At 34.4% G+C, this 12,209-nt stretch overlaps 2 protein-coding genes across 2 annotated transcripts; both read left to right on the forward strand.

Annotated features, from left to right (window-relative positions):
• The first annotated feature begins 1,933 nt into the window (after window positions 1–1,933).
• LOC107711939 (arrestin domain-containing protein 3) lies at window positions 1,934–4,659 on the forward strand. The gene is made up of 6 exons (XM_016517033.1): window positions 1,934–2,189; window positions 2,950–3,010; window positions 3,266–3,413; window positions 3,690–3,786; window positions 3,918–4,174; window positions 4,479–4,659. The coding sequence occupies exons 1-6, from the start codon at window positions 1,934–1,936 to the stop codon at window positions 4,611–4,613; spliced, it is 954 nt and encodes a 317-aa protein (XP_016372519.1). The 3' UTR covers window positions 4,614–4,659.
• A 300-nt stretch (window positions 4,660–4,959) lies between these two features.
• On the forward strand, window positions 4,960–8,101 carry LOC107711928 (arrestin domain-containing protein 3-like). Its single transcript, XM_016517019.1, has 6 exons — window positions 4,960–4,981; window positions 5,570–5,630; window positions 5,886–6,033; window positions 6,310–6,406; window positions 6,538–6,794; window positions 7,921–8,101. Exons 1-6 carry the CDS (start codon window positions 4,960–4,962, stop codon window positions 8,053–8,055), a joined length of 720 nt encoding a protein of 239 aa, XP_016372505.1. The 3' UTR covers window positions 8,056–8,101.
• The last annotated feature ends 4,108 nt before the right edge of the window (window positions 8,102–12,209 follow it).

Genomic DNA, 12,209 nt, shown 5'->3' on the forward strand with positions numbered 1-12,209 from the left:
TATCTATGTTGACATTATGTCAATTCATGAATGTTCTTTCGTTAACTTATTACAATGTCTAGAGGCTATAAACATCCAATCATTTTGCTTCAAACCTTACATATTTTGACACGTCATCCTGCTTCAGTGATTCCCAATAAATATAATAACAAATACATTTGAAAAACATTTAATTGAGGATCAGGTCAACTGTTCATTCTAATCTGTATTTAATGAAGACCTGAATGTGAAACATATATTAGTCATGAGTAATGACCCTGCCCTTGAATACCCATGACAATATCTGCTTAGAATCATGTTACAGACGTAAGTGAGTGTGTTTGGCTATTTTAAAAAAATCTATAGACTTAAATATCACCCTTCTTGCATATAGCTTCAGAGGTAACGCTGATATTATCGGTGTGGAACATAAGATGACTTCCTTTCCATACATTACACTGATGTCATGGATCTTGTCACTGATTCCCACACATTTGTAAGGTTAATCCACTATTAAACACATTATGAAAGCAATTGACCTTGTTGACTTTTCCTTTTTAAGTATGTCAAATGGAGGTATTTGAAATGTGCGACAAAAGAAATAAAATTAATTTAGATTTTGATGATGTCTAAAAACCAACTACTTAGCCTACAATTTAAAAAAAAAACTAAAAAGATAGATTTCTCAATAAATAAATAAATACATACATACATACACACATACAAATAAATTTGTATGTATCACTCACTTCTATGCAACAAGCACATTTAAGCAGTTCATCAACACATACAAGTATCGCAATGTCCAGAGGCAATGGAATTATTCAACAACAGAAAGAAATTCATTTAGATTTTGATGATGTCGTAATATTATAAACTAACTGTTTAATGATGGAATCTAATAGAATACCTACATTTTAATCAAATTCTAAAAAGGCAGATTCTTCAATAATGGATAATATGAAACAATATACAGTATATGTGAACTGCAATATTCTCCACTGACCCATATTCCCTCCACTCACATATATGCAACTAAAACCATAAAATAAACTATAAATGTTTTAAAATCAAGCGTACTTGCTAACAGATGGGAGTCATATTTTTCTGATGGGCAAAAAAAAAAAAAAAAGACAGATGAAGAATACAATTTTTAAAACTATTATAAAGCAGCAGGATTTAGTGACCAAGAATAGCTTTTAACTTATTCAACTTATTAAGTCCCTTCATTATTAACAATTTCATTGCCATCATATATGTATTATGTAATTGCAAAAAGTAGAAAATGACTCACACCAAAAAGAATCTGCCACTTAGAAATCCTGTTGAGATTTCATCCAACATATTTCCATTCAACACTTCAACAACATTCACTCACTGTCATCTTAACAATACCTAATTGCTAAAATTCATAGACATTTGTTAACACAGAGTATGTTCGAATAAATAAGGGCAATTATATGACACAATAGACAGTGATTGTGGTTAAAATTCTCTTCAACCACAAAGCACACATCCATGATGTACTACGCTAATTAAAGCTCAGGTTTGGAGAGCAGGTGCACCGAGAGCAGAGGGATCTTTGTTTTTTTATGAACCATGTTCACAGCTCTTCATGTTTCCTGCCTCTCAAGGCCGCTGTTTATGCTGCCATGCTCTAAAAATGGATTTTCCCAATAGACTCTTTGGTCTCTGACACCATAGAAATACATCCAGCTCTTTCATTTTACTGTGTGGTTCACTTTCAGTTTACATGTTAGACCTGTTGACAAGAAGTGTGTCTTTTCAAGGAGAAACCTGTCGAGCCAGTTTGGTGAGCCCTCTGTCAGAGAGATGCCAACAGGTGTATTTTTAAAAGACGGATATAGAAAACAGTATAATTACAACTCCAGGCATCGTACAAGTACACTTACAGCAGCAATACAAATTAAGACTTAACCTGCTCTCCCAGGAAATGACAATCCGGAACTTCGCCATTGAGTATGATGCCTTAAATGATCGCAACACCTTCAGCAATGGGGATACTTTGGCGGGCAGAGTTATCATGGAGGTGTCAAAGGAAACCAAAATCAAGGCTCTGACTGTCAAGGTGAAAGGCAAGGCTGATGTGTCATGGACTGAGTCACACGGGGAAGAGAGTGTGACGTACTGGGATAAAGAAAAGTATTTCTCACAAACTCAATCTGTCTTACCGGAGGATAACACAGATGGTAATATTTGATGTGACAGATGATGTTATAAACATTCATCTGTTCAAAACAATCTTTAAATTTAAAGTCATGTAGTGTAGTGCAATACAAAGACTATATATAGTTATAAATAGAAAAACATAAAATACTGAACAACATTATGATTATGTAATGTGGTCTGTGTATGTTATTTGTAGGTAAACTGTTTCAAAGTTTAGGTCAGTAAGATTTTTTTTTATGTTTATTGTTTAAAAAATAATACTTTTATTCAGCAAGGGCACATTAAATCGATCAAATGTGAGAGTAAAGACACATAATATTACTAAAGTATTTCAAAAATATTTCTATTTCATTTAAATGCTGTTCTTTTCAACTTTCTATTTTTCAAATAATCCTGAAAAAATGTATCGTTTACACAAAAAAAATATTATGCAGCACAACTATTTTCAACATTGATAATAATAAGAAATATTCCTTTGAGCACAAAATCAGCACATTAGAATTATTTATGTGAGCAATGGCTGCGAAAAATTCAGCTTTGCCATCATAGGAATAAATTACATTTTAAAATATATTAAAAATAGAAAAATTGTTGTAATATTTCACAGTATTACTGTTTTTGTATTTTTTCATCAAATGAATGCAGCCTTGGTCAGTATAAGAGACTTCTTTCAAAAACATTTTAAAAAATCTCATCAGCCACAAACATTTGAATGGTAATGTATTATTAAATACATCAAACAGGACAACATTATGTAATGTGTCTATATCTTTTTGCTAGGCTCTGTTACTCTTGTGGCTGGTAGACATGTCTTCCCTTTTGCTTTTCAGCTTCCCTACCAGTAAGTCATCATCTTCTTGTCCTGCAGGAATTCAGTCTGGTTGATAGATGTGACTTATAGATAGACAGTATATACTTATTGATTCCTGAGAGAAAATCAATCTTTGAAACAGTCTGTTACTTTTTGCAATGCAGCCAATATTTCAATGCGCTATATCCTGTATGTTGAAATATTGATCTATCATATTATGCAAGTTTTTCTCTCTGAAGACTGTTAGTTATTCAAAAAAAAAAAAAAAATCTCTCTCTCTCTCAGGGGCCCGCCTTCATCTTTTAAAGGTGCTCATGGTAAAATCCATTACCGACTTTTGGCCAAGTTGAGCAGGTCTATGCGTGTGGCGAGCAAAGCTGAAGCAAAGTTCACCTACGTTGCCAGAGCTGATTATGATCAGTCAACACTGATGGTATGATCACAATTATTATCAGTTAGATCAGAGAAAATATTCAAAGCCTCATTTTAATTCATGAAACACAATACAGACATCTGTGGCCCAATAATAATAATAAAACTCAATGATGACAATTTTAATGGTAAAAGGGCCTAAAGACTACATTGTCCTGTTGTCGAAACACAGAAAAAATTACTCTGTAAAGGTGAGATTAACATGAACAGATTAACAGATGTAACTGTAACTTTATGAATGTTAAGTAAGCAACACTAAAACATTCATCCTCTGCAGGCACCTCAACATGGCAGTAAAGACAAAAATGTCATATTTTTTGCCTCTGGAAATATTTCGATGAATATTTTCTTGCCAAAGACAGGCTACCAGCAAGGTAACCCAAGCATTATACCCAGAATTTAGGTAAATTAATGGATCTATCAATTTAAAAAAAGCATCATACAACATAGATGATGGCTTTGATTGATTTGACAAGCTGTAATACAATGTTTATATCTCAAACAGGTGAAAGGCTAGTCGTCAACGGTGAGATTGTAAACAGCTCAACTCGAAAAATTGTGCCAAAGTACATTATCTACCAGAAGCAAAGCTTCTTTGCTGGAGGCCAGAGAGCTGTTCACACCACACAGATACTGAAGGAGAAGGGAGAGCCTTTAGTGTCCTCCACCAGAGAGAATCTGTCGAAAGTATTAGCCGTTCCCACAGAAATCAGCACCACCATCCAGAACTGCAGAATCCTCAAAGTCGAGTATAGACTGAAGGTAGGTACCAGAAAACAACAGGCCTCTAGCAGATTTCCAAAAGAGTTTGATTTCTTTTCAGCAGCAAAAAGGGTTTAATGTACTTTGTATTCAGGAATGTTGCCGATTTTTTTATAGTCTGCTTTTGTGTTCTCATGAAACAAAGGAATGGAAATAAAAGACGATGTCACTCAAGCAAGTGTTAGAGTACACGTTACTTCAAATAAGAAACGTTCATGAATAAATTATGCTTTTCACTGTTCAATTTCTGTGTAAGTTTCTCTCTTAAAATCATCTACAGTATAGTTTGTTCTTTCTGTTGCAGGTTATTTTGGATGTATCATTCACTAAAAACCCTGTGATTAAACTCCCGTTGATTGTACTGCCTCTACATGACGGGACCTCATCCAAAGAGTTGGAGGCAGGACTGCACCAAGATCTGGCCAAAATGAATATCTGAAATGAATATAAGCAATGAGCACTAGTTTTGTTCACACGTTTGTATCAGATACAATAAACAATTATTTATTTTCAAAAATATAAAAGCATGAATAAAATAAGCAAAAATGCAATATATATATACATATATATATATATATATATATAAAAGTATTTCTCACAAACTCAATCTGTCTTACCGGAGGATAACACAGATGGTAATATTTGATGTGACAGATGATGTTATAAACATTCATCTGTTCAAAACAATCTTTAAATTTAAAGTCATGTAGTGTAGTGCAATACAAAGACTATATATAGTTATAAATAGAAAAACATAAAATACTGAACAACATTATGATTATGTAATGTGGTCTGTGTATGTTATTTGTAGGTAAACTGTTTCAAAGTTTAGGTCAGTAAGATTTTTTTTTATGTTTATTGTTTAAAAAATAATACTTTTATTCAGCAAGGGCACATTAAATCGATCAAATGTGAGAGTAAAGACACATAATATTACTAAAGTATTTCAAAAATATTTCTATTTCATTTAAATGCTGTTCTTTTCAACTTTCTATTTTTCAAATAATCCTGAAAAAATGTATCGTTTACACAAAAAAAATATTATGCAGCACAACTATTTTCAACATTGATAATAATAAGAAATATTCCTTTGAGCACAAAATCAGCATATTAGAATTATTTATGTGAGCAATGGCTGCGAAAAATTCAGCTTTGCCATCATAGGAATAAATTACATTTTAAAATATATTAAAAATAGAAAAATTGTTGTAATATTTCACAGTATTACTGTTTTTGTATTTTTTCATCAAATGAATGCAGCCTTGGTCAGTATAAGAGACTTCTTTCAAAAACATTTTAAAAAATCTCATCAGCCACAAACATTTGAATGGTAATGTATTATTAAATACATCAAACAGGACAACATTATGTAATGTGTCTATATCTTTTTGCTAGGCTCTGTTACTCTTGTGGCTGGTAGACATGTCTTCCCTTTTGCTTTTCAGCTTCCCTACCAGTAAGTCATCATCTTCTTGTCCTGCAGGAATTCAGTCTGGTTGATAGATGTGACTTATAGATAGACAGTATATACTTATTGATTCCTGAGAGAAAATCAATCTTTGAAACAGTCTGTTACTTTTTGCAATGCAGCCAATATTTCAATGCGCTATATCCTGTATGTTGAAATATTGATCTATCATATTATGCAAGTTTTTCTCTCTGAAGACTGTTAGTTATTCAAAAAAAAAAAAAAAATCTCTCTCTCTCTCAGGGGCCCGCCTTCATCTTTTAAAGGTGCTCATGGTAAAATCCATTACCGACTTTTGGCCAAGTTGAGCAGGTCTATGCGTGTGGCGAGCAAAGCTGAAGCAAAGTTCACCTACGTTGCCAGAGCTGATTATGATCAGTCAACACTGATGGTATGATCACAATTATTATCAGTTAGATCAGAGAAAATATTCAAAGCCTCATTTTAATTCATGAAACACAATACAGACATCTGTGGCCCAATAATAATAATAAAACTCAATGATGACAATTTTAATGGTAAAAGGGCCTAAAGACTACATTGTCCTGTTGTCGAAACACAGAAAAAATTACTCTGTAAAGGTGAGATTAACATGAACAGATTAACAGATGTAACTGTAACTTTATGAATGTTAAGTAAGCAACACTAAAACATTCATCCTCTGCAGGCACCTCAACATGGCAGTAAAGACAAAAATGTCATATTTTTTGCCTCTGGAAATATTTCGATGAATATTTTCTTGCCAAAGACAGGCTACCAGCAAGGTAACCCAAGCATTATACCCAGAATTTAGGTAAATTAATGGATCTATCAATTTAAAAAAAGCATCATACAACATAGATGATGGCTTTGATTGATTTGACAAGCTGTAATACAATGTTTATATCTCAAACAGGTGAAAGGCTAGTCGTCAACGGTGAGATTGTAAACAGCTCAACTCGAAAAATTGTGCCAAAGTACATTATCTACCAGAAGCAAAGCTTCTTTGCTGGAGGCCAGAGAGCTGTTCACACCACACAGATACTGAAGGAGAAGGGAGAGCCTTTAGTGTCCTCCACCAGAGAGAATCTGTCGAAAGTATTAGCCGTTCCCACAGAAATCAGCACCACCATCCAGAACTGCCGAATCCTCAAAGTAGAGTATAGACTGAAGGTAGGTACCCGAAAACTAGACAGGCCTCTAGCAGGTTTCCAGTCTAGTTTGATTTCTTTTAAGCAGCAAAAATGGTTTGATGTACTTTGCATTCAGAAATGTTGCTTTTTTTTTTTTTTTATAGTTTGCTTTTGTGTTTTCATGAAACAAAGGAATGGAAATAAAAGACGATGTCACTCAAGCAAGTGTTAGAGTACACGTTACTTCAAATAAGAAACGTTCATGAATAAATTATGCTTTTCACTGTTCAATTTCTGTGTAAGTTTCTCTCTTAAAATCATCTACAGTATAGTTTGTTCTTTCTGTTGCACGTTATTTTGGATGTATCATTCACTAAAAACCCTGTGATTAAACTCCCGTTGATTGTACTGCCTCTACATGACGGGACCTCATCCAAAGAGTTGGAGGCAGGACTGCACCAAGATCTGGCCAAAATGAATATCTGAAATGAATATAAGCAATGAGCACTAGTTTTGTTCACACGTTTGTATCAGATACAATAAACAATTATTTATTTTCAAAAATATAAAAGCATGAATAAAATAAGCAAAAATGCAATATATATATACATATATATATATATATATATATACAGCTCAACTCGAAAAATTGTGCCAAAGTACATTATCTACCAGAAGCAAAGCTTCTTTGCTGGAGGCCAGAGAGCTGTTCACACCACACAGATACTGAAGGAGAAGGGAGAGCCTTTAGTGTCCTCCACCAGAGAGAATCTGTCGAAAGTATTAGCCGTTCCCACAGAAATCAGCACCACCATCCAGAACTGCCGAATCCTCAAAGTAGAGTATAGACTGAAGGTAGGTACCCGAAAACTAGACAGGCCTCTAGCAGGTTTCCAGTCTAGTTTGATTTCTTTTAAGCAGCAAAAATGGTTTGATGTACTTTGCATTCAGAAATGTTGCTTTTTTTTTTTTTTTATAGTTTGCTTTTGTGTTTTCATGAAACAAAGGAATGGAAATAAAAGACGATGTCACTCAAGCAAGTGTTAGAGTACACGTTACTTCAAATAAGAAACGTTCATGAATAAATTATGCTTTTCACTGTTCAATTTCTGTGTAAGTTTCTCTCTTAAAATCATCTACAGTATAGTTTGTTCTTTCTGTTGCAGGTTATTTTGGATGTATCATTCACTAAAAACCCTGTGATTAAACTCCCGTTGATTGTACTGCCTCTACATGACGGGACCTCATCCAAAGAGTTGGAGGCAGGACTGCACCAAGATCTGGCCAAAATGAATATCTGAAATGAATATAAGCAATGAGCACTAGTTTTGTTCACACGTTTGTATCAGATACAATAAACAATTATTTATTTTCAAAAATATAAAAGCATGAATAAAATAAGCAAAAATGCAATATATATAAAAAACAAAACAAAAAAAGTTTTTGAAATGAAATAATCATTTATTTAGGTGGACTATCCCTTAAAAATTCTAAGAATTTTAGTTCTTTTTAAATAATTGTATTTAAAAAAAAAAAAATGTTTTATCTTAAAACGCTCCTGACACTAATAAACACTCCTGTTTTCATTCATAATACATAAATGCATGTATACTTTTTTCACAAATAATCCAAATACTTCTGACCATACAAAAAGTGCACAATAATGCAAAAATAAATAAATAAATCATAAATGCATGTATCCCTGAGAGTGTAATGGTCTCTATTGTTGGCTGTATTCTCTCTGTAACCTCATTTGTTATTAGATCATCTCAGTTAATTCAACTAAAGGGGAGAGCATGTCATATTCCTTTTACAAAGCGAGCATGTGAAGAGAAATGGAACATCAGAATGGCATTTACTGTGACACTCAACCCCACCGCTGACATAAATACAGAGGAAGACTGCCTGTCAACCTGGAGGCCACTGAGCTCCGACGGATATCTTCAACACCGCAACCTTTCTGCACCAGTATCCTACTGCTCTTTGCTGTGTGTACTAACTCACTGCTTCTCAATTCAGTGTTCAACAGACACTTTAGTGTAGTGTGAAGGATGTGGAATCAATAATACAGCTAATCTGTGACCTCTGATCCCCCAGCAAAAGATGAAATAGAGATGTCTGAGATTTGTAAATGGAGGACACTGAATTTATCTGTTCCATCAGAAGAGCACTTTGATATATTTGAGCAAAGTTTATAAAAAAATAACACTATTCTTTAGAAATAATAAAACAAATTATTTATTTTAATAAAACATTCTTGTGACGTTCTTGTAAAGGTTTTTCTCATGTGGAGAAAAACCTTTAATCACAGTTTACAACGCCAACATTTAAAGATCTATTTCACTTGGTTTCTACAGCATTATTTGGAAAGTATTTACTGTGAATGATCAGAAGCCATGTTTAGATGACAGTGATTGGATGAGTTTAGTATTTCGCCTCCCCCTGCTGGACAACAAATGCTATTACTTCTCACTTATTTGACCTGACAGTTTAATAGTATCTGATCTCCGGTGCTCGCCATGTAATTTTAGTAATTCACTTATCGAGTAGAAATCTTTAACTGCTGTGTGTGTAGGCTTGTATTGTCAGTAAATAATGTCACAACATTAGACAAAGCTCACGGGAGGCTGAACATAGGCAGTGTATTGAAAACCATTGCTTCAATCTAATTACAGGAGACGCGAGGCTGTTATCTTTTCTATGAGAACATACACAAATAGGTTAATTGGGGTAGCATAATTAAATCATTGCATTTGTTTAGTTAAACCAGATGGCCTTTAATTAATCTTTAACATTAAGGCAACAATGGTGACATTTACTGTACAATCTCCTGTATGAAGCCGTCTCAAATTAAGAGTTATTGAATGGCTAATCCTAAATTGCAGTTTCCAAGGGAATACCTTTATGTTATTGACCCAAATTAACAGATAGACTGCTAAATAAATAACAACTGATTAGCTGGAATATCACACAGTCGTGCGTAAAAAATGAGGTACCATGATGAACGTTTCTCAGAAGACAGCATGGTGATTCCATAGTTGGCCTACAGCAAGTTGCTTATTTTAAAGGGGTCATATGATGATGCTAAAAAGAACATTATTTTGTGTATTTGGTGTAATGAAATGTGTTTATGCGGTTTAAGGTTAAAAAAATACATTATTTTCCACATACTGTACATTATTGTTTCTCCTCTATGCCCCGCCTTTCTGAAACGTGTCGAAAGCTCATTGGTCTGAAAAAGCGAGGTGTGCTGAAGAGAAAGGAAAAATTGAAATCGCATCATATGACCCATTTAATGTCAAAGAGACATGGGAGGCAAAGAACAGACTCGGAAATTCGGAAGGACATGAGGATGCAGAAATGTTTACGAGCCGTCACGTATTTGTGAGCTTGCAGCGGGAATCTATCAAGTCAGAACAAGAGAACTTTAAAGCTTACAGGCCTCCGTACGTCATCAGTCTGCGATGCCATCTGGGATTTTGGTTCAACGATTCAAATCTCTCAAGTCTACAATGGATGCATCCTCAATATCATGAACACATCCGGGTACTTTCATAAATCCTCTGTACTTGCGTTCTTGAGTATTAGAATTCAACTTTGGCAGTTAATGATAATGTAGAATGAGAACACAAGGACGCACAAGAACACATATTGAGAAATGTCCGTATGTTATTTTCGGGCCAGTGCTATACTGAAACATACTGTGGTTGGTCGCTTTACACACCTGTCAAATGATCGCATCCTGTCTAAGTGAGTGTCTCTTGGTTAGAATAAGTGGAATAGAATAAATAAATGGACCAGATTTATGTGATTCAGTCAAAGGACTGGCTATGCGAGATTAGTGCAATAGAAAAGAATTGTGACATCTTGGCACTAGATGTGATGGCATCAGTTTGCTGCAGGATGGGTGAATTGTACACCACATGCTGTATGCCACAGTTTCTCCAGGCCTGATTCTATTACCATTGAGATTCAGATTAGGCATATTCTTTACGGATCACAAACTGGAGGAAGAGAAAGAGAGAGAGAGAGGTCTGTTGGTGTGACTGAGCTAGAGCGGTCAGAGCACCTCATTAGGTCCAGCATTTAACCTGTGTTTGAGCAAATCTGTGAGCAGACAGCTGTCACAGTTTGGACTTACTAATGAGAAGTGCAGCTGATTTAAAGTCAGTGAACAGACACGGACTGAAGGGAACTGGTATAGGTTCAGACACTCAATTGTCTGTAGCCTATTTGTCATAGAATATAGGCCAGAATATTAATATGGTTTTACAACAACAACAATTATTACTACTTACTATTATATAATAATATCCAAGCTATGGTCTTTGGTATTCAGGTAATAGATATTTTCAGTAATCTAATCTAATCTAATCTAATCTAATCTAATCTGATATGATAATCAATAAATATATTTTTTTTTCTAACATTTATTTAATTAAAGAATGGAAAATAAATTAGCTAAAAAAATACTAATTTGAAAAATTATGTGTTGCAGAGAATGTTGTTGGCTTGTTGCACATAAAAAAAGAGCAATAAAGGAAGACTTGCTTTTTCTCCGATTGGTATGATGAGCAGGGAATTGTACGATGAACTCCAGATGTCTGGGTATTACTATATAAGGCAATCAATTAAACTCATTTAAATGTGAGATTTGTACAAGCTGCTCTTGAAATAGATGAATGACACTAATCAGAAAAGCAGATCTGAATCAGTGAAGAAAATCTAAACTATGGATGGCAGTGTGAATTGGGAAAACATAGCACAGCAATTGAACACCTCATTTTTCTTCTAAATTAAAAAGGAGATTTGATAACAAACAGTAACCACTAGAGAGGCTAGACAGTCCCTATTTATTTCTCATGAAGATGGCAGGCTCATTTCACTTCAACTATAATTAATTGCATGTGGAAGTTTGGTGTCACACATAAAATATGCTGGGAATAAAATGTTCCCTATAGGAAGGACGCTTCCATATTTGCTTTGCTACAGGGATTAGGATTGCTATTTTACAGCTTTACATTCAAATATGGGTGCTTTGCATTTTAAGGATTTTTGCACATTCTGTAACACGGTTCGGTCATTCAAATGTATGGAATGACTACATGCTCTATAAGCAGAAGAATTTTGCACATATAGTAATTCAGGAAGTCAGGCATGAACAGCTGTTTGCAGGGCCGGATTTACCTCTTTTCGTGACATAGGCAAAACAAATTTTTGGGCCCCCCGTCCCTATTAATGTAATAGGCCTAACATTAGCTACCACCCAAGCAAACAAAAATATTTCTTAATCAGTAGAAACCGTTACAGTGTTTTCTATCGCAATAAGTGCTTGCGTTCAATCAATAAAAATCGAATGCAGTTTGAGAACTGAGAAAGACCATTCCATTAATAGGTGCAGCATCGTGGCCACATAACAACTTCAGGAGTGCATTATCTCTCTAATAATTTTAAC

Source organism: Sinocyclocheilus rhinocerous, unplaced genomic scaffold, assembly GCF_001515625.1.
Source record: "Sinocyclocheilus rhinocerous isolate Xijiao unplaced genomic scaffold, SAMN03320098_v1.1 scaffold1168, whole genome shotgun sequence".
NCBI lineage: Eukaryota > Metazoa > Chordata > Actinopteri > Cypriniformes > Cyprinidae > Sinocyclocheilus > Sinocyclocheilus rhinocerous.

Bases quoted from the DNA above. Each gene is read 5' to 3' on its own strand.
- LOC107711928 (XM_016517019.1), top strand. From the start codon at position 4,960: ATGTGGTCTGTGTATGTTATTT. The intron at 4,982-5,569 runs GTAGGTAAACTG...TCTTTTTGCTAG, and splicing joins GTGGTCTGTGTATGTTATTT to GCTCTGTTACTCTTGTGGCT. The intron at 6,795-7,920 runs GTAGGTACCCGA...TTTCTGTTGCAG, and splicing joins AAGTAGAGTATAGACTGAAG to GTTATTTTGGATGTATCATT.
- LOC107711939 (XM_016517033.1), top strand. From the start codon at position 1,934: ATGACAATCCGGAACTTCGCCATTGAGTATGATGCCTTAAATGATCGC. The intron at 2,190-2,949 runs GTAATATTTGAT...TCTTTTTGCTAG, and splicing joins ACCGGAGGATAACACAGATG to GCTCTGTTACTCTTGTGGCT. The intron at 3,414-3,689 runs GTATGATCACAA...CATCCTCTGCAG, and splicing joins ATGATCAGTCAACACTGATG to GCACCTCAACATGGCAGTAA.